Source organism: Mobula birostris, chromosome 1 (genome assembly GCF_030028105.1).
Source record: "Mobula birostris isolate sMobBir1 chromosome 1, sMobBir1.hap1, whole genome shotgun sequence".
NCBI lineage: Eukaryota > Metazoa > Chordata > Chondrichthyes > Myliobatiformes > Myliobatidae > Mobula > Mobula birostris.
The window spans coordinates 157,489,618-157,515,777 of NC_092370.1; the positions used below are offsets into that span (position 1 = coordinate 157,489,618).

The 26,160-nt window shown below is 42.1% G+C and overlaps 1 protein-coding gene across 2 annotated transcripts; it reads left to right on the plus strand.

The window, feature by feature from the left end:
• The first annotated feature begins 292 nt into the window (after window positions 1-292).
• On the plus strand, window positions 293-24,319 carry LOC140201078 (uncharacterized). 2 transcript variants are annotated; one of them, XM_072264677.1, is made up of 9 exons: window positions 293-377; window positions 2,656-2,775; window positions 5,208-5,324; window positions 7,801-7,920; window positions 10,349-10,468; window positions 11,942-12,046; window positions 13,705-13,824; window positions 22,387-22,652; window positions 24,112-24,319. In XM_072264677.1, the coding sequence occupies exons 1-9, from the start codon at window positions 361-363 to the stop codon at window positions 24,147-24,149; spliced, it is 1,023 nt and encodes a 340-aa protein (XP_072120778.1). In that variant the 5' UTR covers window positions 293-360; the 3' UTR covers window positions 24,150-24,319. The 2 variants fall into 2 exon arrangements, with proteins under 2 accessions (XP_072120778.1, XP_072120769.1); XM_072264668.1 differs by having other exon boundaries at window positions 22,387-24,319.
• Window positions 24,320-26,160: the final 1,841 nt, after the last annotated feature.

Sequence of the window (26,160 nt, forward strand, 5' to 3'; positions counted from 1 at the left end):
TGGAAGAAAATTACTCTCAGGTTCGTATATGGTGACATATATGTACTTTAATAGTACATTTACTTTTGAATATTTTTGAGGTTGTAGATCGTTCACTAACTGTTGGCTGGCAATTTTTTTAAAAATTCCATTCAAACTCAAAACTTCCTCAAAATATTATAAATGTGTCACTCCTCTCCATATTTTCCCACTCTCCCATCACTTCACCCCTCAACTAGTTCCCCTCAATATTAAGAACAAGGCAATTCGGAAAACGTAACACCCTGCGGCGTCAAGTTTATACGCATGCGCTACCTAACCGGATATAATTGAAAGCCACTGAAGCTGTTTTTCAGAAAACTAGTCAGCAACAAATATTAAATGAAGAATCATCAAAGGTAAATTCTAAAGTGTGTGCTGTGATTTGTAATCTGTACTTATTGAACAGATCATGAAGTTTTATTGGACTATATCAGCTTTGAAATATGAGATTTCATCAACTTCGGTGAGTGTAGACAATGGAGGAGGGTGGGGACGCAGTGATACACCACTCCATTAATTAAGATTTATTATTGACACTCTTGTTTAACTATGTGCCTCACAACAAGTGTAAAAGACTGTCCAATATCAGGATATTTCACGGTCCTCGGCAAGACAAGAAGCTACTAGCCCAACGACACCTTTCGCTATGTTTGAGAATAATATTAAATAGGGGTGGTAGTGTTGGTGTTCACAAATTAAAACAAAGTGAAGCGTTTTATGTTTAATGAAACCGGTAGCACATTTTATTGAACTCCAAAATCTGAACAGATAAACGTAAAAATCCTTGCGTAACATGTCATTACATCACACTATCCTCTTGCAGCGAAACACTATGTTAGTGTTTCTGAATTATGTACATTTTTCCAAATTTCGTAACCCTACAGTAGAAGGAATAAATGAGAAAAGGCAATTTCCTGCTTTGTACGTAAACTATCTCAGGATAGCCTGTGTTTAACAAAATGGCTTGCGTTAAATTATGGTGTTTGCAGCGCCCTCTGCTACGTTATTTCAACCATAACAGGAGCATCGCTTTGAATTGTGGCGACCCACTTTCTAGCACACAGGCAAACAACAGGAATTCTGCAGATGCTGGAAATTCAAGCAACACATAAAAGTTGCTGGTGAACGCAGCAGGCAAGGCAGCATCTCTAGGAAGAGGTGCAGTCGACGTTTCAGGCCGAGACCCTTCGTCAGGACTGGCGAAGGATCTCGGCCTGAAACGTCGACTGCACCTTCTTCCGAGAGATGCTGCCTGGCCTGCTGCGTTCACCAGCAACTTTTATGTGTGTTTCTAGCACACACACACCGGCAGAGAGGCCAACCTCAAAAAGGGCGCTAGGCCATCTTCACCAGTAGGGGGAAAAGCCCGCTCACGGAAAGGGTCTGGGAATATGCATTCCCCACAGCAGTCCCGCCTCAGGATGGCGGGAACGGGAAGGCTTAAAAGCAGGCCGCGAAGTTTGAATAAATCTCTTTATCGCAACTCCAACTCACCGACTCCGTGTGGTTATTCTAGCGCTGTATTTAGCACACCGCTACAGAATGCTATTCTCATTACCACTTTTTCTACTAATCTGAATACTGAGGTATTGCAAACTTTGGCAGTTTGATAGATTTTTAAAATTTATGCAACACTTATGAATTGCTGGATGTTTTTGATGCATGCATCCTAAAAAAATAAACGTTATATGAATATTTAAAATAAACCAAATTATCCAAAGTTATAAAAGGAAAAAATTTTATATACCTTTAAAATATTTGAATGAGCTCAAACAATAGAAAAGCAAAATACTGCAGCATCTAACTCATCCTTCTGTTATTCTTGGTTCCTTTCGTAAGTATTTTCAGCAAATTTCACCAATTCCCATCAACTCATGGCAGGTTAGTCACAAACATCTATGAAGTTAATGGACAGATTGCCAATTACGAGTCACTTTGTTCTGGATGATATTGCTGCTCCATCATCCCTGGGTCCTTAGAGTGTGTCTTTTCCGTTTAATTTCTGAGCTTTTACATCCTTCTACATTTAGTTAGACAATTGGACTGATGTGAAGAATTTTCTTAACTTAGAGGGAGGTGAACCTATGGATTCTTTGCCACACAGGGCTTTAGATGGTCTTGCCAATAATATTCAGATCCTGTGAATGTAAAATAAAAAAGTATCCCTTGCTTTGACTCAGTTGGTGGGAATTCCAAAACACCTTATCATGAAATTTAATTGAGTGAACTGATGAAATCACAAGGCATGACTGCTTTGGTTTTAGACCCCATTCAATACCCCCCTCCACATTGTCACCTTCCCATCAACCAGCCTTTTGCAGAGCTTCACACTGCCCCGTCCCTCGCCAAGATCCGAATGATGCACCATCATTTAACTGGCAAGCAATGGCCATGTTCGTTATCACTGTTCATTCAGATGAGGATAACCAATTTAGTCTGAGTCAGTATTAGATCATTAGTATTTGAATTACGCTCCCCAGGTATCTCGTTTTGAACAGCTTCATCCAATAAAGGTTTCTGCCCCTTCCAAACCAAATCCATGTCCAGGACCAAGACTGGACACTTAGTCCATCACCTTCTCTTTAAAACTGTTTTTGAATCACTGGTTCTTTATCATTCTTTTCACTTGAACAGATGTTCTTCTTCAGATTTTACAAGTGGGGCAAATAATACATTGATTAATTCACTGGAGAATCAAGCATGCTTTATAAACATCGAATGTATGCGAATGATGCTGCATATACATGATCTAAGGTAAGGAATACGTGTAAAAGATTCTACACTGCATCTGCCACACACCAGGGCAGCAAAAATAAGGGAACACTGCCTTCTGCACACACAAGGCTGATAGAAATGTGTTATTGTTCATTCATGTCACTGGATCCACACCCTGTAACTCGATTTATCTTTCCATCAACACTGTCCAATCGGCTGATCGATAGAATGAACTGTCTGGACGGCTTGCAAACAGAAGCATTTCAGTCCAACTTGCTACATGGGACAAGAATAATCCAATCAGTGTGGGAACTTATTCAGGACACAAATTGTTCTCTCCAGAGGGCAATGATGCATCCCCCAGGTGTGTGCCATTCAATAGGCTTTAACATTACTTTATTTTAAAATAACATGAAAGTTACAATCCTTGTGCCCATGGAATAACTTCCATTTATTTCCTGTCAACACACCCTTCATGACTTTGTAAGATTATTTGAAAGAAGTTCAATCTTCTGCCCTTCATAGTGAAAATCCTGAGTTTCCACGTTTATTGACTTCACTGACCCCTTAACCAAGTGTTCTTCAAAGTTTACATCCTTCCATATTGCAATAACACACATTGGTGCTCCCAAGATTTCTGTATCTTAAGACACATTTATTAATTATTTGTTTTCTTTATTTCTTTACCGTCTAAATCAAAATTCCACTGCATCTGTTCGGTTGCAAGAATTGACAGACATTCTTTTTTTTCTGGGGAATTGTTCTTTAAATATCAACCATCAAACTGCAATGGAAGGTACAGTCATCTTATCTGCTTGTTTTTTAAAAACAATGAAACTGACTTGATTGAAAGGGTTGAGTGAATAAAAAATGTGACTTTCACGTTGCAAGACATTGGGAAATAGGGATGCACTCAGCAGTTTGGGTGTCACTATAGACCAGTAATAAGATCAAACAAACATTTTAAAACATCTACAGATGCTGGAAATCTGAATCAAACATACAGGTGCAGCGGGATGTAAAGGATACAAATGATTGTTTGTTCTCATCTAAAAAAGATAGGAACAAGGACATCTTGCTACAATTATTCAGTGTATTGTCAGATCTATAGCTAAAGCACTGGGTGCAGCTATGGTCTCTTTCTCTAAGAAAGGACATACAGATTGAGTCCTACACCCTTCAAACCAAACTGATGCTGAACTGGAACAAATGCCCCAAGGGCGCCCTGTAATGTATAAATAACCTAACACCTAGGCTTGCCAGCTCATTCTGCACATCCAGCATAAATGCCTTTCACTGTGAATGAGTATCGACAGAAGAGATTGCCTGGTCAGTTTCCAAAGCAAATCACTTAAGTGGCGTTCTGCTGTGAACCAGGAAGCTGCAGATGTGTCTTCAGTAAATTAATTCAGTCCTCTGTATATATTTTGCATTTTGGTTTGAAACATCAATTCCATAAGAGCAGATTTCTATTTCATTTCTCAAATGTTGCCAACACAGAAAAGTTTTGCTCATTTACATTGCTAATACAGTGACTCTGTAAGGCTATTCTGCAGAGTAATGGCACCAGTTTCAAGACATGCAGGACTACGAGAATTCTCGGTCCACAGAATGCTACTCTTAAGAGTTTGAGCCTGTACTTGCCAAAGAATGAAGAGACAGAATTTTATGAATCAGATTCCTGGCAGGAATGTTTTAAGAGGAGAGTTTGGTCAGGTATATCTGTATTCACCAAAGTCTATGAGAATGAGGGTATTTTATGGAACTGTTGAGATAGGACTTAGCAGGCTGGTGCAAGAAAGATTCTTTCCTGAAAATGAGGGCACCAGGGTTTGTCTGGAAGAAGTCACAGTCTTGAAATATTTAATTAGACAATTGGACTGAGTGATGAAATTTCTTCACTCAGAGGGAGGTGAACCTATGGAATACTTTGCCACACAGGGCTTTAGATGGTCTCACCAGTAGTATTCAGATCCTGTGACTGTAAAATACAAAAAGTGTCCCTTGCTTTGACTCAGCTGGTGGGAATTCCAAAACTCATCTTCTCATAGAATTTAATTGAGTGAACTGATGAAATCACAAGGCATGACTGTTTTGGTTTTAGACCCCATTGAATTCCCCACTCCACATTGCCACCTTCCCATCAACCAGCCTTTTGTAAAGCCTCACACTGTCCCTGTCCGCCACGTTCTGAATAATGCATCATAATTTAACTGGCAAGCAATAGCCAGGTTCTTTAGTGCTGTTTATTCAGATGAGGATATCCAATTTATTCTGAGTCAGTATTAGATCATTAGTATTTAATTTACGCTCCCCAGGTATCTCGTTTTGAACAGCTTCATCCAATAAAGGTTTCTGCCTCTTCCAAATGAAATCCATGTCCAAACCAACACTGGAAACTTAGTCCATCAACTTCTCTTTAAAACAGTTGTTAAATCACTGGTTCTTTATCATTCTTTTCACTTGAACAGATGTTCTTCAGATTTTACAAGTGGGGCAAATAATACATTGATTAAATCACTGGAGAATAAAGCATGCCTTATAAACATCGAATGTATGCGAATGATGCTGCATATACATGATATAAGGTAAGGAAAACGTGTTAAAGATTCTACACTGCATCTACCACACACCAGGGCAGCAAAAATAAGGGAACAGTGCCTTCTGCATACAGAAGGCTGATGGAAATGTGTTGTTGTTCATTCACGTCACTGCATCCAAGTCCTGTAACTCGATTTATCTTCCCATCAACACTGTCCAATCTGCTGATCTATAGAATGAACTGTCTGGATGGCTTGCAACAGAAACATTTCATTCCAACTTGCTACATGGGACAAGAATAATCCAATCAGTGTGGGAACTTATTCAGGACACAAATGGTTCTCTCCAGAGGGCAGTGATGCATCACCCAGGTGTGTGCCATTCAATAGGCTTTAACATTATTTTAAAATAACATTAAAGTTACAATCCTTGTGCCCATGGAATAACTTCCATTTATTTCCTGTCAACACACCCTTCATGACGTTGTAAGGTTATTTGAAAGAAGTGTTCAATCTTCTGCCCGTCATAGTGAAAATCCTGAGTTTCCACGGTTTATTGACCTCACTGACCCCTTAACCAAGTGTTCTTCAAAGTTTACATCCTTCCAAATTGCAATAACACACATTGGTGCTCCCAAGATTTCTGTATCTTAAGACACATTTATTAATTATTTATTTCTTTATTTCTTTACTGTCTAAATCAAAATTCCAATGAATCAGTTCAATTGCAAGAATTGACAGACATTCTTTCTTTCTGGGGAATTGTTCTTTAAATATCAACCATCAAACTGAAATGGAAGGTACAGTCATCTTATCTGCTCGTTTTTTAAAAACAATGAAACTGACTTGGTTAAAAGGGTTGAGTGAATAAAAAGCATAACTTTCACGTTGCAAGACATTGGGAAATAAAGATGCACTCAGCAGTTTGGGTGTCACTATAGACCAGTAATAAGATCAAACAAACATTTTAAAACATCTACAGATGCTGGAAATCTGAATCAAACATACAGGTGCAGCGGGATGTAAAGGATACAAATGATTGTTTGTTCTCATCTAAAAGAGATAGGAACAAGGACATCTTGCTACAATTATTCAGTGTATTGTCAGACCTATAGCTAAAGCACTGGCTCCTCTAAGAAAGGACATACAAATCTATGCTATGGCCTCCTCTAAGCTATGGTCTCCTCTAAGAAAGGACATACAAATCGAGTCCTACACCCTTCAAACCAAACTGATGCTGGACTGGAACAAATGCCCCAAGGACACCCTGTAATGTATAAATAAATGCCTAACACATAGGCTTGCCAGCTCATACTGCATATCCTGCACAATTGCCTTTGACTGTGAATCAGTATCAATAGAAGAGATTGCCTGGTCAGTTTCCAAAGCAAATCACTTAAGTGGCCTTCTGCTGTGAACCAGCAAGCTGCAGATGTGTCCTCAGTAAATTAATTCAGTCCTCTGTATATATTTTGTGTTTTGTTTTGAAACATCAGTTCCATAAAAGCAGGTTCCTATTTCATTTCTCAAATGTTGCCAACACAGAAACGTTTTGCTAATTTACATTGCTAATACAGCGACCCTGTAAGGCTGTTCTGCAGAGTAATGGCACCAGTTTCTAGACATGCAGGACTACGAGTATTCTCGGTCCACAGAATGCTGTTCTTAAGAGTTTCAAGCTGTACTTGCCAAAGAATGAAGAGACAAAGTTTTACAAATCAGATTCCTGCCAGGACAGTTGTAAGAGGAGAGTTTGGTCAAGTATATCTGTATTCACCAAAGTCTATGAGAACGAGGGTATTTTATGGAACTGTTGAGATAGGACTCAACAGACTGGTGCAAGAAAGATGCTTTCCTGAAAATGAGGGCACCAGGGTTTGTCTGGGTTAAGGAGTCACAGTCTTGAAATATTTAGTTAGACAATTGGACTGAGGTGATGAAATTTCTTCACTCAGAGGGAGGTGAACCTATGGAATACTTTGCCACACAGGACTCTAGATGGTCTTGCCAGTAGTATTCCGATCCAGTGAATGTAGAATAAAAAAAAATCTCATGTTTTGACTCAGCTGGTGGAAATTCCATAACTCACCTTGTCATGAAATTTAACTGAGTGAACTGATGAAATCACGAGGCATAACTGCTTTGGTTTTAGACCCCATTCAATACCCCCCTCCACATTGCCACCTTCCCATCAACCAGCCTTTTGTAAAGCTTCACACTGTCCCTGTCCGCCACCAAGTTCTGAATGATGCACCATAGATTTAACTGGCAAGCAATAGCCAGGTTCTTTAGTGCTGTTCATTCAGATGAGGATATCCAATTTATTCTGAGTCAGTATTAGATCATTAGTATTTGAATTACACTCCCCAGGTATCTCGTTTTGAACAGCTTCAACCATTAAAGGTTTCTGCCCCTTCCAAACCAAATCCATGTCCAGGACCAAGACTGGACACTTAGTCCATCACCTTCTCTTTAAAACTGTTTTTGAATCACTGGTTCTTTATCATTCTTTTCACTTGAACAGATGTTCTTCTTCAGATTTTACAAGTGGGGCAAATAATACATTGATTAAATCACTGGAGAATAAAGCATGCCTTATAAACATCGAATGTATGCGAATGATGCTGCATATACATGATATAAGGTAAGGAAAACGTGTAAAAGATTCTACACTGCATCTGCCACACACCAGGGCAGCAAAAATAAGGGAACAGTGCCTTCTGCACATACAAGGCTGATGGAAATGTGTTGTTCATTCATGTCACTGGAACCAAACCCTGTAACTCTATTTATCTCTCCATCAACACTGGCCAATCTGCTGATCTATAGAATGAACTGTCTGGATGGCTTGCAAACAGAAGTCTTTCACTCCAACTTGCTAGATGTGACAATAATAATCCAGTCAGTGTGGGAACTTATTCAGGACACAAATGGTTCTCTCCAGAGGGCAGTGATGCATCACCCAGGTGTGTGCCATTCAATAGGCTTTAACATTACTTTATTTTAAAATAACATTAAAGTTACAATCCTTGTGCCTGTGGAATAACTTCCATTTATTTCCTGTCAACACATCCTTCATGACTTTGTAAGGTTATTTGAAAGAAGTGTTCAATCTTCTGCCCTTCATAGTGAAAATCCTGAGTTCCATGGTTTATTGACTTCACTGACCCCTTAACCAAGTGTTCTTCAAAGTTTACATCCTTCCAGATTGCAATAACACACATTGGTGCTCCCAAGATTTCTGTATCTTAAGACACATTTATTAATTATTTGTTTTCTTTATTTCTTTACCATCCAAGTCAAAATTCCAATGAATCAGTTCAATTGCAAGAATTGATAGACATTCTTTTTTCTGGGGAATTGTTCTTTAAACATCAAGCATCAAATTGCAGTGGAAGATACAGTCATCTGCTAGTTTTTTTAAAAACAATGAAACTGACTTGGTTAAAAGGGTTGAGTGAATGAAAAGCGTAACTTTCACGTTGCAGGTCATTGGGAAATAGGGATGCACTCAGCAGTTTGGGAGTCACTATAGACCAGTAATAAGATCAAACAAACATTTTTAAAAATCTACAGATGCTGGAAATCTGAATCAAACATACAGGTGCAGCGGGATGTAAAGGATTCAAATGATTGGTTGTTCTCATCTAAAAAAGATAGGAACAAGGATATCTTGCTACAATTATTCAGTGTATTGTCAGACCTATATCTGAGCACTGGGTGCAGCTATGGTCTCCTTCTCTAAGAAAGGACATACAGATTGAGTCCTACACCCTTCAAAGCAAACTGATGCTGGACTGGAACAAATGCCCCAAGGATGCCCTGTAATGTATAAATAAATGCCTAACACATAGGCTTGCCAGCTCGTTCTGCATATCCAGCATAAATGCCTTCCACTGTGAATGAGTATCAACAGAAGAGATTGCCTGGTCAGTTTCCAAAGCAAATCACTTAAGTGGCCTTCTGCTGTGAACCAGCAAGCTGCAGATGTGTCTTCAGTAAATTAATTCAGTCCTCTGTATATATTTTGCGTTTTGGTTTGAAACATCAATTCCATAAGAGCAGATTTCTATTTCATTTCTCAAATGTTGCCAACACAGAGAAGTTTTGCTAATTTACATTGCTAATACAGCGACCCTGTAAGGCTGTTCTGCAGAGTAATGGCACCAGTTTCAAGACATGCAGGACTACGAGTATTCTCGGTCCACAGAATGCTACTCTTAAGAGTTTCAAGCTGTACTTGCCAAGGAATGAAGAGACAAAGTTTTATGAATCAGATTCCTGCCAGGACAATTGTAAGAGGAGAGTTTGGTCAGGTATATCTGTATTCACCAAAGTCTATGAGAACGAGGGTATTTTGTGGAACTGTTGAGATAGGACTCAACAGACTGGTGCAAGAAAGATGCTTTCCTGAAAATGAGGGCACCAGGGTTTGTCTGGAAGAAGTCACAGTCTTGAAATATTTAGTTAGACAATTGGGCTGAGGTGATGAAATTTCTTCACTCAGAGGGAAGTGAACCTATGGAATACTTCGCCACACAGGACTCTAGATGGTCTTGCCAGTAGTATTCCGATCCTGTGAATGCAAAATAAAAAAGCATCTATTGTTTTGACTCAGCTGGTGGGAATTCCAAAACTCACCTTGTCATGAAATTTAATTGAGTGAACTGATGAAATCACAAGACATAACTGCTTTGGTTTTAGACCCCATTCAATACCCCCCTCCACATTGCCACCTTCCCATCAACCAGCCTTTTGTAAAGCCTCACACTGTCCCTGTCCGCCACGTTCTGAATGATGCATCATAACTTAACTGGCAAGCAATGCCCAGGTTCTTTAATGCTGTTCATTCAGTTGAGGAAAACCAATTTAGTCTGAGTCAGTATTAGATCATTAGTGTTTGAATTACACTCCCCAGGTATCTCGTTTTGAACAGCTTCATCCAATAAAGGTTTCTGCCCCTTCCAAACCAAATCCATGTCCAGGACCAAGGCTGGACACTTAGTCCATCACCTTCTCTTTAAAACTGTTGTTAAATCACTGGTTCTTTAACACTCTTTTCACTTGAACAGATGTTTTCCTCCATATTTTACAAGTCGGGCACCTTACTCATTGAGTATATTACTGGAGGAGAAAGCATCCCTTATAAACATTGATGGTATACAAATGATGCTGCATATACATGATCTAAGGTAAGGAATACATGTGAAAGATTCTACACTGCATCTGCCACACACCAGGGCCGCAAAAATAAGGGAACAGTGCCTCCTGCACACACCAGCCTGACGGAAACGAGTTGTTTTTCATTCATGTCACTAGATCTAAACCCTGTAACGCTATTTATCTCTCCATTTACACTGTCCAATCTGCTGATCGATAGAATGAACTGTCCGGACGGCTTGCAAAGAGAAGCATTTCACTCCTACTTGCTACATGTGACAATAATAATCCAGTCAGTGTGGGAACTTATTCAGGATACAAATGGTGCTCTGCAGAAGGCAGTGTCGCCATTCAGTAGTTATTCAACAATGACTAGAATATGCTATCCGACTATCCGAGCTCCATTACTCTGACTATTGAACTCCAGTATACCAAATACCTCCTTTACCACCCTGTTCAGCTGTGATGCCACTTTCAGAGAACAATGTAGTACGCTCTGAGATATCTGTTATGGCCATTCCCTGTTTGACCCACTGCCGTCCAGCAAAAGGTTCAGGACACTAAAAGCCAGAACAAATAGACTGAGGAACAGCTTCTATCCCAGAGCTGTGGCCTCCGTCACACCACTCCCACAGAACAATGACTGAAACTGTGAGCACACACATGCACACACAAGCACTCAAATACTTGCACTAACGGCACTTTGTGCGTTACTGTAATATTCTGGTGCTGCTGCGACTTATTTTCTGCTACGTATCTATCTAATACTGTTTTTCTATTACTGTCTTGTTTTTATCTACCGCTTTATTTAATTGCCTGAGAGGAAGCCAAACAGACTTTCATTGTATCTATGTATAATGTCAATAAAGACCATTCAATTCAATTCAATACCATTCTCCGGCGATCTGCCACAACCTGTGCATCTTCTGCCTTGGTTTAACTTACCAAAGTGCAGCATCTCACACTTACCCAACTTAGGATCCATCTACTGTTCCTTGGCCAACTATCCCAGTTGATCTCGATCCTGTTTAAGCTTAGGTAACCTACTTCACTGTCCAGTGTATCACCAGATTTGGAGTCACCTGAAACTTACTAACCATGTATACAGTGACATCTAGCTGCTCACCATCCTCCTTGAAAACAGGCTGCAAACGTTCAGAGTCATCCTTAATTCTGGCACCTCAGAAGCAACACACCACCCTAGAGGCATTAAAATCACTTTATTTTAAAATAACATTAAAGTTACAATCTTTGTGCCAATAGAATAACTTCCATTTATTTCCATTCAACACGCCCTTCATAACTTTGTAGGAAGTATTCACTCTTCTGCCCTTCATGGTGAAAATCCTGAGTTTCCACGGTCTATTGACTTCACTGACCCCTTATCCAAGTGTTCTTCAAAGTTTACAACCTTTCCAGATTGCAGTAACACACATCGGAGCTCCCAAGATTTCTGTATCTTAAGACACATTTATTAATTATTTCTTTTCTTTATTTCTTTATAGTCTAATTCAAAATTCCAATGAACCAGTTCAATTGCAGGAATTGGTAGACATTCTTTTTTCTGGGGAATTGTTCTTTAAACACCAAGCATCAAACTGCAATGGAAGGTACAGTCATCTTATCTGCTAGTTTTTTAAAAATAATGAAACTGACTTGGTTGAAAGGGTTGAGTAAATGAAAAGCTTAACTTTCACCTTTCAAGAGATTGGGAAATAGGGAGTTTGGGTGTCGCTATAGTCCAGTCATTAAAATCAAACAAATTTTTTAAAAAATCTACAGATGCTGGAAATCTGAACCAATCATACAGGTGCAAATGATTGTTTGTTCTCATCTGAAAGAGACAGGAACAAGGATATCTTGCTACAACTATTCAGTGTATTGTCAGACATATATCTGAGCACTGGGTGCAGCAATGGTCTCCTTATTTAAGAAAGGACATACAGATTGGGTCCTACACCCTTCAAAACAAACTGATACTGGACTGGAACAAATGCCCCAAGGACATCCTGTCACGTATAAGTAAATGCCTAACACCTAGGCTTGCCAGCCCATACTGCATATCCTGCACAGTAGCCTTTCACTGTGAATCAGCATCAATAGAAGAGATTGCCTGGTCTGTTTCCAAAGCAAATCACTTACCTGGCCTTGTGCTGTGAACCAGCAAGCTGCAGATGCTGTCCTCAATAAATTAATTCAGTCCTCTGTATATATTTTGCATTTTGATTTGAAACATCAGTTCCATAAGAGCAGGTTCCTATTCATTTCTCAAATGTTGCCAACACAGAAAAGTTTTGCTAATTCACAATGCTAATACAGCGACCCTGTAAGACCGTTGTGCAGAGTAATAGCACCAGTTCCAAAAAATGCAGGACTGCGAGAATTCTCGGTCCACAGAATGCTATTGTTAAGAGTTTCAACCTGTACTTGCCAAAGAGTGAAGAGACAAAGTTTTACCAATCAGCTTCCTGGCAGGACAGTTGTAAGAGGAGAGTTTGGTCAGGTATATCTGTATTCACTAAAGTCTTGGAGAATGAGGGTATTTTATGGACCTTTTGAGATAGGACTCAACAGGCTGGTGCAAGAAAGATGCTTTCCTGAAAATGAGGGCACCGGGGTTTGTCTGGAATCAGAAGTCACAGTCTTGAAATATTTAGTTAGACAATTGGACTGAGGTGATGAAATTTCTTCACTCAGAGGGAGGTGAACCTATGGAATACTTTGCCACACAGGGCTTTAGATGGTCTCGCCAGTAGTATTCAGATCCTGTGAATGCAAAGTAAAAAAAAGTGTCCCTTGCTTTGACTCAGCTGGTGGGAATTCCAAAACTCACCTTATCATGAAATTTAATTGAGTGAACTGATGAAATCACAAGGCATGACTGCTTTGGTTTTAGACCCCATTCAATACCCCACTCCACATTGTCACCTTCCCATCAACCAGCCTTTTATAGAGCCTCACACTGTCCCTGTCCGCCACGTTCTGAATGATGCATCATAACTTAACTGGCAAGCAATGCCCAGGTTCTTTAATGCTGTTCATTCAGATGAGGATAACCAATTTAGTCTGAGTTAGTATTAGATCATTAGTATTTGAATTACGCTCCCCAGGTATTTCGTTTTGAACAGCTTCATCCAATAAAGGTTTCTGCCCCTTCCAAACCAAATCCATGTCCAGGACCAAGACTGGACACTTAGACCATCACCTTCTCTCTTAAACTGTTGTTAAATCACTGGTTCTTTATCTATTATTCTTTTCACATGAACAGATGCTTGCCACCAAATTTTACAAGTGGGGCACCTAATACATTGATTATATCACTGGAGAATAAAGCACGCCTTATAAACATCGATGGTATACAAATGATGCTGCATATACATGATTTAAGGTAAGGAATACATGTAAAAGATTTTACACTGCTGCTACCATGCACCAGGGCAGCAAAAGTAAGGGAACAGTGCCTTCTGCACACACTAGCCTGATGGAAATGTGTTATTGTTCATTCATGGCACTGGATCTAAACCCTGTAACTCTATTTATTTCTCCATCTACACTGTCCAACCTGCTAAATATTCTTGGCATTTTCAGATGTTGTTTCAGGAGTCAGATACTCAGCCCCTCATGCCTAATGTGTCACAGCTAATGAAATCTTACTTCAACTTCACTTTCATGCCTGACCCCCATAACATTCAACACCTCGACTGGTCAAAAATCTATTTTGTTGTTGAATACAGCCAGCATCTCTACAGATCTCAGGGGATTCCAGAGTTTCAGAAAGACAAAAAAAAAAAATGCTTGTCACATCATTTTTAAATTGGCAACTCTTTACCCAGATGTGCTTCTCTGTTGTAGATGCTCCAATGAGAGGAAACTTCTGGCTAGCCATTCTGTTAAGCCCCTCAAAACCTTCTGCTTCTCCCATTCTTCTGAACACCAATAAGTTCAATAAGACCATAAAACTATGCATATCAATATGTATACACACAGTATTTTATTTTATGTGACTGTATATTTGCTTGCTATTTTGACTGTGTTGCGTACGTTTTTCATCTTGGCCCCAGAGGAACGCTCTGATATTCGGTTGTATCCATGTATGGTTGACTGAGAATTAAACTTGAACTTGAAGACCATACGACATAGGAGTAGAATTAGGCCACCCTGCCCATTGTGTCTGCTCTGCCATCCGATCATAGCTGTTCCATTACTCTTTTCAAACCCATTCTCCTGCCTTCCTGTAATCTTTGGCGCCCTGACATCGGCTTTAAATATACACAATGACTTCTCCTGTACAGCCATTTGTGGCAATGAGTTCCACAGATTCACTACCCTCAGATAAAGAAATTCCTCTCATCCCTGTTCTAAATGGGTGCCTTTCTATTCTGAGGTTGTGCCCTCTGGTCCTAGACTTACCTACTATTGGAAATGTCCGCTCCACATATACTCTATCTAAGCCTTTCAATATTTGATAGGTTTCAATAAAATTCCTGATCATTCTTCTAAACTCCAGCAAGTACAGGCCCAGAGCCATCAAATGCCCCTCATACATTAATCCTTCCATTCCTAGAATCACTCTTATTAACATTCAATGGACCCTCTCCAATACCAGCATAGAGAGCCCAAAACTGCTCACAATACTCCGTGTGGTCTGGCCGGTGCTTTATAAAGCCTCGGCATCACATCCTTGCTTTTATATTCTAGTCCTCTCAAAATGAATGCTAACATTGCATTTGCCTTCCTTAGGCAATATACAAGTTAATCTTTAGTGAGTCCTGCAGTCCTGCACAAGGACTCCCTTGTCCCTTTGCAACTCTGATTTTGAATTTTCTCCATCTTCAGAAAATTGTCTACCCTTTTATTTCTTCTCCTGAAGTACATGATCATACACTTGCCTGCAATAAGTTCCACCTACCACTTCTTTGCCCATTCTCCCAATCTGTCTGTCCTTCTACAGACTCTCTGCTTCCTCAACACTACCTGTCCCTCTACCCATCTGCAAATTGTCTGTAAACTTGGCCAAAAAGCCAACAATTCTGTCATCCAAATCATTGAGATATAACATGAAAAGAAGCATTCCTAATATCGACTTCTGTGGAACAACACTAATCACCAGCAGGCAACCGGAGAAGGCCCCTTACATTCCCACTCGCTGCCACCATCAGTCATCCAACCACAAACACAAGAAAATCTGCAGATGCTGGATATCCAAAGCAACACACACAGAATGCTGGAAGAACTCAGCAGGCCAGGCAGCATCGATGGAAAGAGTGAACAATTAATGTTTCAGGCCAAGATCCTTCATCAGGACTGGAAAGGAAGAGGAGAAGTCAGAGAAAGATGGTGGGAGGAGGAGAAGAAGTACAAGGTGGGAGGTGATAGGTGAAACTGGGGTGGGATAGGTGAAGTAAAGAGCTGGCAAGTTGATTGAGATAGTGCTGGAGAAACATAGAAAATCAGTGCAGGAGTAGGCCATTCAGCCCTTCGAACCTGCACCACCATTCAGTATGATCATGGCTGATCATCCAACTCAGAATCCTGTACCAGCCTTCCCTCCATACCCCCTGATCCCTTTAGCCACAGGGGCCATATCTAACTCCTTCTTATATATAGCCAATGAACTGGCCTCAACTGTTTCCTGTGGCAGAGAATTCCACAGATTCACCACTCTTTGTGTGAAGAAGTTTTTCCTCATCTCAGTCCTAAAAGGCTTTCCCTTTGTCCTTAAACTGTGACCCCTTCTTCTGGACCTCCCCAACATTGGGAACAGTCTTCCTGCATCTAGCCTGTCCAATCCCTTTAGAATTTTATACATTTCATTAAGATTCCCCCTCAATCTTCTAAATTCCAGATAGTATAAGTCTAGTCGATCCAATTTTTCATCATATGAAAGACCTGCCATCCGAGGAATCAATCTGGTGAACCTTCTTTGTACTCCCTCTATGGCAAGAATGTCTTTCCTCAGATTAGGGGACCAAAACTGCACACAATACTCCAGGTGTGGTCTCACCAAGGCCTTGTACAACTGTAGTAGTACCTCCCTGCTCCTGTACTCAAATCCTCTTGCTATGAATGCCAGCATACCATTCACCTTTTTCACCGCCTGCTGTACCTGCATGCCCACTTTCAATGACTGGTGTACAATGACACCCAGGTCTCGTTGCACCTCCCCTTTTTCTAATAGGCCACCATTCAGATGATAATCTGTTTTCCTGTTCTTGCCACCAAAGTGGATAACCTCACACTTATCCACATTAAATTGCATCTGCCATGAATTTGCCCACTCACCTAACCTATCCAAGTCACCCTGCATCCTCTTAGCATCCTCCTCACAGCTAGCACTGCCACCCAGCTTCGTGTCATCGGCAAACTTGGAGATGCTGTATTTAATTCCCTCGTCTAAGTCATTAATATATATTGTAAACAACTGGGGTCCCAGCACTGAGCGTTGCGGTACCCCACTAGTCACTGCCTGCCATTCTGAAAAGGTCCCGTTTATTCCCACTCTTTGCTTCCTGTCTGCCAACCAATTCTCTATCCACATCAATACCATACCCCCAATACCGTGTGCTTTAAGTTTGCATACTAATCTCCTGTGTGGGACCTTGTCAAAAGCCTTTTGAAAATCCAAATATACCACATCCACAGGTTCTCCCCTATCCACTCTATTAGTTACATCCTCAAAAAATTCTATGAGGTTCGTCAGACATGATTTTCCTTTCACAAATCCATGCTGACTTTGTCTGATGATTTCACTGCTTTCCAAATGTGCTGTTATCACATCTTTGATAACTGACTCTAGCATTTTCCCCACCACTGATGTCAGACTTACCGGTCTATAATTCCCCGGTTTCTCTCTCCCTCGTTTTTTAAAAAGCAGGGTTACATTAGCCACGCTCCAATCCTCAGGAATTAATCCAGAATCTAAAGAGTTTTGAAAAATTATCACTAATGCATCCACTATTTCTTGGGCTACTTCCTTAAGCACTCTAGGATGCAGACCATCTGGCCCTGGGGATTTATCTGCCTTTAATCCCTTCAATTTACCTAACACCACTTCCCTACTAACATGTATTTCCCTCAGTTCCTCCATCTCACTAGACCCTCTGTCCCCTACTATTTCCAGAAGATTATTTATGTCCTCCTTAGTGAAGACAGAACCAAAGTAATTATTCAATTGGTCTGCCATGTCCTTGTTCCCCACGATCAATTCACCTGTTTCTGACTGTAAGGGACCTACATTTGTCCTAACTAATCTTTTTCTTTTCACATATCTATAAAAGCTTATACAGTCAGTTTTTATGTTCCCTGCCAGCTTTCTCTCATAATCTTTTTTCCCTTTCCTAATTAAGCCCTTTGTCCTCCTCTGCTGGACTCTGAATTTCTCCCAGTCCTCATGTGTGCTGCTTTTTTTGGCTAATTTGTACATTTCTTCTTTGGAGTTGATACTGTCCCTAATTTCCCTTGACAGCCATGGGTGCACTACCTTCCCTGGTTTATTATTTTGCCAAACTGGGATGAACAATTGTTGTAGTTTATCCAGGCGATCGTTAAATGCTTGCCATTGCATATCCACCGTCAACCCTTTAAGTATCATTTGCCAGTCTATCTTAGCTAATTCACATCTCATACCTTCAAACAACACACATCAAAGTTGCTGGTGAACGCAGCAGGCCAGGCAGCATCTGTAGGAAGAGGTGCAGTCGACGTTTCAGGCCAAGACCCTTCGTCAGGACTAACTGAAGGAAGAGTGAGTAAGGGATTTGAAAGTTGGAGGGGGAGGGGGAGATCCAAAATGATAGGAGAAGACAGGAGGGGGAGGGATAGAGCCAAGAGCTGGACGGGTGATAGGCAAAAGGGGATACGAGAGGATCATGGGACAGGAGGTCCGGGAAGAAATACGGGGGGGGGTGGGGGGACCCAGAGGATGGGCAAGAGGTATATTCAGAGGGACAGAGGGAGAAAAAGGAGAGTGAGAGAAAGAATGTGTGCATAAAAATGAGTAACAGATGGGGTACGAGGGGGAGGTGGGGCCTTAGCGGAAGTTAGAGAGGTCGATGTTCATGCCATCAGGTTGGAGGCTACCCAGACGGAATATAAGGTGTTGTTCCTCCAACCTGAGTGTGGCTTCATCTTTACAGTAGAGGAGGCTGTGGATAGACATGTCAGAATGGGAATGGGATGTGGAATTAAAATGTGAGGCGCTGGGAGATCCTGCTTTCTCTGGTGGACAGAGCATAGATGTTCAGCAAAGCGGTCTCCCAGTCTGCGTCGGGTCTCGCCAATATATAAAAGGCCACATCGGGAGCACTGGATGCAGTATATCACCCCAGTCGACTCACAGGTGAAGTGTTGCCTCACCTGGAAGGACTGTTTGGGGCCCTGAATGGTGGTAAGGGAGGAAGTGTAAGGGCATGTGTAGCACTTGTTCCGCTTACACGGATAAGTGCCAGGAGGGAGATCAGTGGGGAGGGATGGGGGGGACGAATGGGCAAGGGAGTTGTGTAGGGAGCGATCCCTGCGGAATGCAGAGAGAGGCGGGGAGGGAAAGATGTGCTTAGTGGTGGGATCCCGTTGGAGGTGGCGGAAGTTACGGAGAATAATATGTTGGACCCGGAGGCTGGTGAGGTAGTAGGTGAGGACCAGGGGAACCCTATTCCTAGTGGGGTGGCGGGAGGATGGAGTGAGAGCAGATGTACGTGAAATGGGGGAGATGCATTTAAGAGCAGAGTTGATAGTGGAGGAAGGGAAGCCCCTTTCTTTAAAAAAGGAAGACATCTCCCTCGTCCTAGAGTGAAAAGCCTCATCCTGAGGGCAGATGCGGCGGTGACGGAGGAATTGCGAGAAGGGGATGGCGTTTTTGCAAGAGACAGGGTGAGAAGAGGAATAGTCCAGATAACTGTGAGAGTCAGTAGGCTTATAGTAGACATCAGTGGATAAGCTGTCTCCAGAGACAGAGACAGAAAGATCTAGAAAGGGGAGGGAGGTGTCGGAAATGGACCAGGTAAACTTGTGGGCAGGGTGAAAGTTGGAGGCAAAGTTAATAAAGTCAACGAGTTCTGCATGCGTGCAGGAAGCAGCGCCAATGCAGTCGTCGATGTAGCGAAGGAAAAGTTGGGGACAGATACCAGAATAGGCACGGAACATAGATTGTTCCACAAACCCAACAAAAAGGCAGGCATAGCTAGGACCCATATGGGTGCCCATAGCTACACCTTTAGTTTGGAGGAAGTGGGAGGAGCCAAAGGAGAAATTATTAAGAGTAAGGACTAATTCCGCTAGACGGAGCAGAGTGGTGGTAGAGGGGAACTGATTAGGTCTGGAATCCAAAAAGAAGTGTAGAGCTTTGAGACCTTCCTGATGGGGGATGGAAATATATAAGGACTGGACATCCATTGTGAAAATAAAGCGGTGGGGGCCAGGGAACTTAAAATCATCGAAAAGTTTAAGAGTGTGAGAAGTGTCACGAACATAGGTTCGGAAGGGATTGGACAAGGGGTGATAAAACAGTGTCGAGGTATGCAGAAATGAGTTCGGTGGGGCAGGAGCAAGCTGAGGCAATAGGTCGGCCAGGACAGGCAGGTTTGTGGATCTTGGGTAGGAGGTAGAAACGGGAAGTGCGGGGTGTGGGAACTATAAGGTTGGTAGCAGTGGATGGGAGATCCCCTGAGCGGATAAAGTCGGTGATGGTGTGGGAGACAATGGCCTGGTGCTCCTTAGTGGGGTCACGATCGAGGGGTAAATAAGAGGAGGTATCCGCCAGTTGTCGCTGTGCCTCGGCAAGGTAGAGGTCAGTACGCCAGACTACAACAGCACCCCCCTTATCGGCGGGTTTAATAATAAGGTTAGGATTAGTGCGGAGGGAGTGGAGAGCAGAGCATTCCGAAGTTACTCTTCATACCTTCAAAGTTACTCTTCTTTAGGTTCAGAACCTTTGTTTCTGAATTAACTCCATCTTAATGAAGAATTCCACCATACTATGGTCACTCTTACCCAAGGGGCCTCTCACGACAAGATTGCTAACTAACCCTTCCTCATTGCTCAATACCCTTCCTCATTGCTCAATACCCAGTCCAGAATGGCCTGGTCTCTAGTCGGTTCCTCGACATGTTAGTTCAGAAAACCATCCCACATACATTCCAAGAAATCCTTTTCCTCAGCACCCTTATCAATTTGGTTCACCCAATCTATATGTAGATTGAAGTCACCCATTATAACTGCTGTTCCTTTATTGCATACATTTCTAATTTCCTGTTTAATGCCATCCCCAGTCACTACTACTGTTAGGTGGCCTGTACACAACTCCCACCAGCGTTTTCTGCCCCTTAGTGTTATGCAGCTCTACCCTTATCGATCCCACATCCTCTCGGCTAATGTCCTTCCTTTCTATTGCATTAATCTCCTCTCTAACCAGCAATGCTACCCACCTCCTTTTTTTTCATGTCTATCCCTCCTGAATATTGAATATCCTTGAATTTTGAGCTCACATCCTTGGTCACCTGGGAGCCATGTCTCTGTGATCCCAACTATATCATATTTATTAATAACTATCTGCACATTCAATTCATCCACCTTGTTATGAATGCTCCTTGCATTGACACACAAAGAAGGGGGGAATCTGATAAGAGAGGACAGAAGACCATGGAATAAAAGGAAAGAGGAGGAGCTAAAGGAAGATGTGATGGGCAGATAAGGAGATAAGGTGAGAGAGGGAAATAGGAATGGGGAATGGTGAAGGAGAGGTGGTGGGGGGCAATTACCAGGAGTTCGAGAAATCAGTGTTTATGCCATCAGCTTGAAGGCTACCCAACTGGAATATAAGGTGTTGCTCCAGCAAATTGGCATGTGGCCTCATCACAGCAGTAACAGTAAATGTCGACAGTTTACAAAATGATGGTGGAATGCAGCAGGCCAGACAGCATCCAGAGGGAAAAACACAGTCGACGTCTCGGCCCGAAACATCGACTGTGTTTTTCCCTATGGATGCTGTCTGGCCTGCTGTGTTCCACCAGCATTTTGTGTGTGTTGCTTGAATTTCCAGCATCTGCAGATTTCCTCGTGTTTGAATGTTGACAGTTTACTCTTTTCCGTAGATGCTGTCTCCTCGACTGCTGTGATGTCAATGCCCTTCTGAAAATCCAAGTAAACTGCATCCACTAACTTTCCTTTATCTATCCTGCTTGTTATTTCCTCAAATAGTTCCAACAGATTTGTCAGGGCAAGATTTTTCAGCCAACTTTAATCATATGCCTCCAAAATCACATTCTTAATAATGAACACCAATATCCTCCCAACCACTGCAGTCAGGCTAACTGGCCTATAATTTCCTCTCTTCTGTCTCCCTCCCTTCTTAAAAAGTAGAGTGACATTTACAATTTTCCAGTCCTCCAGAACCATTCCAGAATTTAATGATTCTTGAAATATCATTACTAATACATCCACAATTGCTTCAGCTATCTTTTTCAGAAAAATGTGGTGTAGTCCATCTGGTCCGGGTGACTTATCTAACTTCAGACCATTCAGCTTTCCAAGAACCTTCTCCTTAGCAACAGCAGCTGCACTCACATCTGCCCCGACGCCCCCAAATTTCTGATGAAAATAGCGCAAAGATCCCAATACTCATACAGAAATCCTTTACAGTCCTAATTAAGGAAACCAGTTTTTAAGAAATGTGCATTTATGGATTTTAGCAAAGGATCTCCATGATTTGTTTTTGGAAGAACAGATTAAATCTGTTTTATGGACATGCTACAGGTTATATATTTTCACTGTGGAATCAGATGGAAGTTTCCAAAGAATAGATAAGATAAAGTAATGGTTTTATCCTGTTCAGAATATGCTCACTCAATGAAGAATGTATTTGGTTTATTTTAGTTTATAATTCAGAATCTAGTAATACTGTTTCTGTCATTTTAGCACTTTGAACTGAACTTTGTATTTTTTATGTTTTTGACAGATATGAGTTGGAGTCAGTTCTGTTGGATTCCCAGGATCTCGGGCACATGACCCGTTTGGTGAATACTGGTGAAGATTTCCGTCTAGATGATGGAGGCAAAAGAATTCTGTTAGATCGCGTAATATCAGCTGCTCAACTGAAATATAATTCAATCCCCATGGTAGTCTACAGGCTGGTTCCATCAGTCGATACCATGCAGCAAAATAATTCACTATCAGTATGGGATGGGATTCAAGAGAACAGAAACAAAAATGATAAAAAACGCGGTAATAATAATGAAAATATTAAGGATAATAATACTAGTAATAATAAGTAGATTATTGGCTCTGAGTGGAAATCTCATTTGGGTGGATGCTGCACGATGTGTCCCCTCTTTCATATCAGTACCCTGAAATAACAAACAGTACACAATATGCGATTAAACGATTAAGCTTTATAACTCTTACTTTGACTATGTGGTTAGTAGAGAAACAAAATAAAATAGAAAAAGGATGCCAATCTTATTAAGCAGTCTGTGCACAATTGTTGGAGCTCACTCAGCAAGATCTTCTTTCCACCATTCGATCTCCGAGCGTCACCAACCTCCAGACTCCCACTCAGAGTCCACCCTGTCGGGCGGCCTACCACTCCTCTCCATACACGTCTTCTCTCTTCATCCCTCTCGCGGCTTCTGGCAAAAGCCCACAAGACCAATAGCTTCCAGAAAGGGCAACAGAATCGTGATTGGCTAACATGCATAATTATATCCCAGCCATAACCCAAACATTTCTGCTACAGAGAAACCATTATCTCAGCAATTAACATTACAGAGAAGCCATTACATTAGCCTTAGCAGTGAAACATTACAAAGAAGCCATTACATTTTAAAATAAATAGTATAATAATCATGAATAATTAATAATAATATACCAATGTGCAGGTTATGGAGAGGGTGTGCCTCATTTTCCAAAACTGATGTTTGTTTAGTGACGTCCTCTCCACCACTAACTCAAGAGTCTAGGTTGTAGCCAAGGAAGGATGCAGCCTTTTTGATGAGTTTATTTAGTCTTTTTGCATCACCAGCACCAATGCTGCTCCCATAACAGGAAGACTGCACTCGCTACAACAGACTTGTAAAAGATCTCCAACATCCTGCCACACATATTGAGGGATTTCAGCTTTCTTAGAAGATAGAATCTGCTTATCCCCTTCTCGTAAACAGGCTTGGTGTTGGATTTCCAGTCAAGTCTGTTGTTGAGGTAAACAGACAAGTATTTGTACTCCTCCACCTCCATAACTTCTTCTCCCAGAACGTATACATTACAGGACTCATCATCACATTCCTCTTCCTCCTAAAATCAATCACCATCTCCCTGGTTTTGGCCACATTCAGGAGCCGGAGATTCCTCCCGCACCACTCCACAAACTTGTCCACCAGTCCTCCATACTCTGTCTCCTGCCCATCTCTGATACACCCAACCACCACAGAGTCATCAGAGAACGTCTGCACGTGACAGGACTCAGATTTGTACTGAATGTCTGTGGTGTTCAGTGTGAACAGAAACAGAGACAAGACAGTCCCTTGTGGTGCTCCAGTGCCACTCATCACCATCTCAGACTGAAGACTGGGGTCTATTTGTCAGGTAGTCAGTAATCCAGAAGATAGTGGATTTGTCTATGCCCATCCTTTGCAGCTTCTTGCTCAGACCTATTTCCATCTTTAATATCTCTATTTTTCCCTTTCAGGGTTTGTTAGAAGAACCTGGCCTGGAGTTACACGCTGACTACAGTTCTTTGCAGGAATGGGACCCACTCTCGGGGTTCCACAATCGGCCGCTATTCGGCATGCTAAAGTCTCAGCCTAAGATTTCGGCACAGATTCAGAGGCCTATGTCTTTGCTATTGCTTTGCTCACGCTTGAGTGCTGGTAGCGGGTGCATTTTAGTTTTGTCAGTGGGGGGGGAGGGGAAATTGTTGCTTGCTGCCGCTTACCCATGGGAGGGAGGGAGCTGGGGGGAACTTTGGGGTTTTAACATTTAACTGTCATTCATTCTTTGGGGCACTTCTCTGTTTTCGTGGATGGTTGCGAAGAAAAAGCATTTCAGGATGCACATTGTATACATCTTTCTGACATTAAATGTACCTTTGAACCTTTTGAAGAAGTGGCTGGGTTGTTTTGAAGGCACTAGAGAAATCAAAAAACATGATTTTCACAGTGCCACCAACATCATCCAGGTGTGAGTGAGCTCTTTGCAACAGGTAGATGATGGCATCATCCACTCCCAATCAAGGTTAGTAGGCAAACTGTGGAAGGTCCAATGAAGATCTCACCCGTGATCCAGGGTCAGTCAGAACTGGCCTCTCCAGCACTTACATCAAATAAGATGTGAGCGCAATTGGCCTGTAGTCATTAAGCTCAGATGGAGTCACCTTCTGATCTCAGGCTGGCAATGGTGGCATAGTGGTCAACACAATGCTTTGTAGCACAGGTGACCTGGGCTCAGTTCCCACTGCTGCAAGAGGTAGGTTAAGGTACCGGCTGGTTCAGATCGCTGCTAGAAGCGGCAGAACCTGATGTTCAGTCAGAGAGTTAAGTGCTGGGTCAGACTGACAAGGTCAGGGTGTCGTGGTCCGAGGCAAGGTGGGGCCGGTTCAGGTCGCTGCTCCACACATTTACTCGGCTCTGTGCTGCACTATGGGACTCTCTTGCGGGCTTCAGCTCAGAAACACTTGCGGTTACTATTTGCATGATTGTTTTTCATTACACATTGGGTGTTCGACAAACTTGAAATTGTGATCACTTGAAAAAGATATTGTTCAATTGGGCTGCACAATTGATATTTTTCTTCTAGTTTAACATTGATATTGTTCTCCAAGATAAGATCTTAAGATATAGGAGCAGAATTAAGCCATTTGGCCCATCGACTGTGCCATTTCCTGCAGCTGGAACAGTTTGTGGTTGGGATGACTTGGGTCCCCAATGATCCTTCGGGCAACTTATACACTCCTGTCTTTGTAAATGTCCTAAATAGTGGGAAGTTCACATCTACAGATGCGCTGGGCTGTCCGCACCACTCTGCAGAGTCCTGCGATTGAGAGGAATACAGTTCCCAACCAGGCAGTGAGGCAGCCAGTCATTGTGCCCCTGTAGAAAGTCCTTAGGATTTGGGGACTCATTCCAAATTTCTTCAACCATCTGAGGTGAAAGAGGCGCTTTGCGAAAGCCACACTGTGACTCTGACAGCAGGCCCAGATCCAGATGAGTGACCAGACGATTTAGCAGGACTCTTGCAAGGGCTTTTCCTGTGATGGAGAGCAGCGAGATTCCTCGGTGGTTGTCGCATACTTGTCGATTGCCCTTCCTCTTGTAGAGGTGTACGATGGATGCATCTTTAAGTTCCTGAGGAATGGATCCTTGCTTCCAAAAAGACTGGAACAACTCGGTGAGCTTCTGTATAAGTACAGGACCACCGGCTTTGCAGATCTCTGCAGGTATGGCGTCTGCCCTTGGGGCCTTGCCACTGGATAGCTGGCTGACAGCTTTCGTGACTTCGGCTACTACCGGTGCATCATCCATGGTACTGTTGATGTCGACCTGGGGAATCCTGTCTATCGCCTCATCGTCAATAGATGATGGTCAGTTGAGAACGGCTTCAAAGAGTTCAGCCCATCTTTGCAGGATCGGAACCTTCTCTGTAATGAGAGTTGTACCATCTATACTCAGGAGGGGGGAGCTCCCGAGAGATTGAGGTCGATAGAGAGTGTTGAGGGCTTTATAGAATCGTTTCCGTCAGC

Coding starts and splice junctions, on each gene's coding strand:
- LOC140201078 (XM_072264668.1), top strand. Junction 7,921..10,348: donor CTGCATATACATGATATAAG/GTAAGGAAAACG, acceptor TCACTTGAACAG/ATGTTTTCCTCCATATTTTA. Junction 10,469..11,941: donor CTGCATATACATGATCTAAG/GTAAGGAATACA, acceptor ATTTCTTTATAG/TCTAATTCAAAATTCCAATG.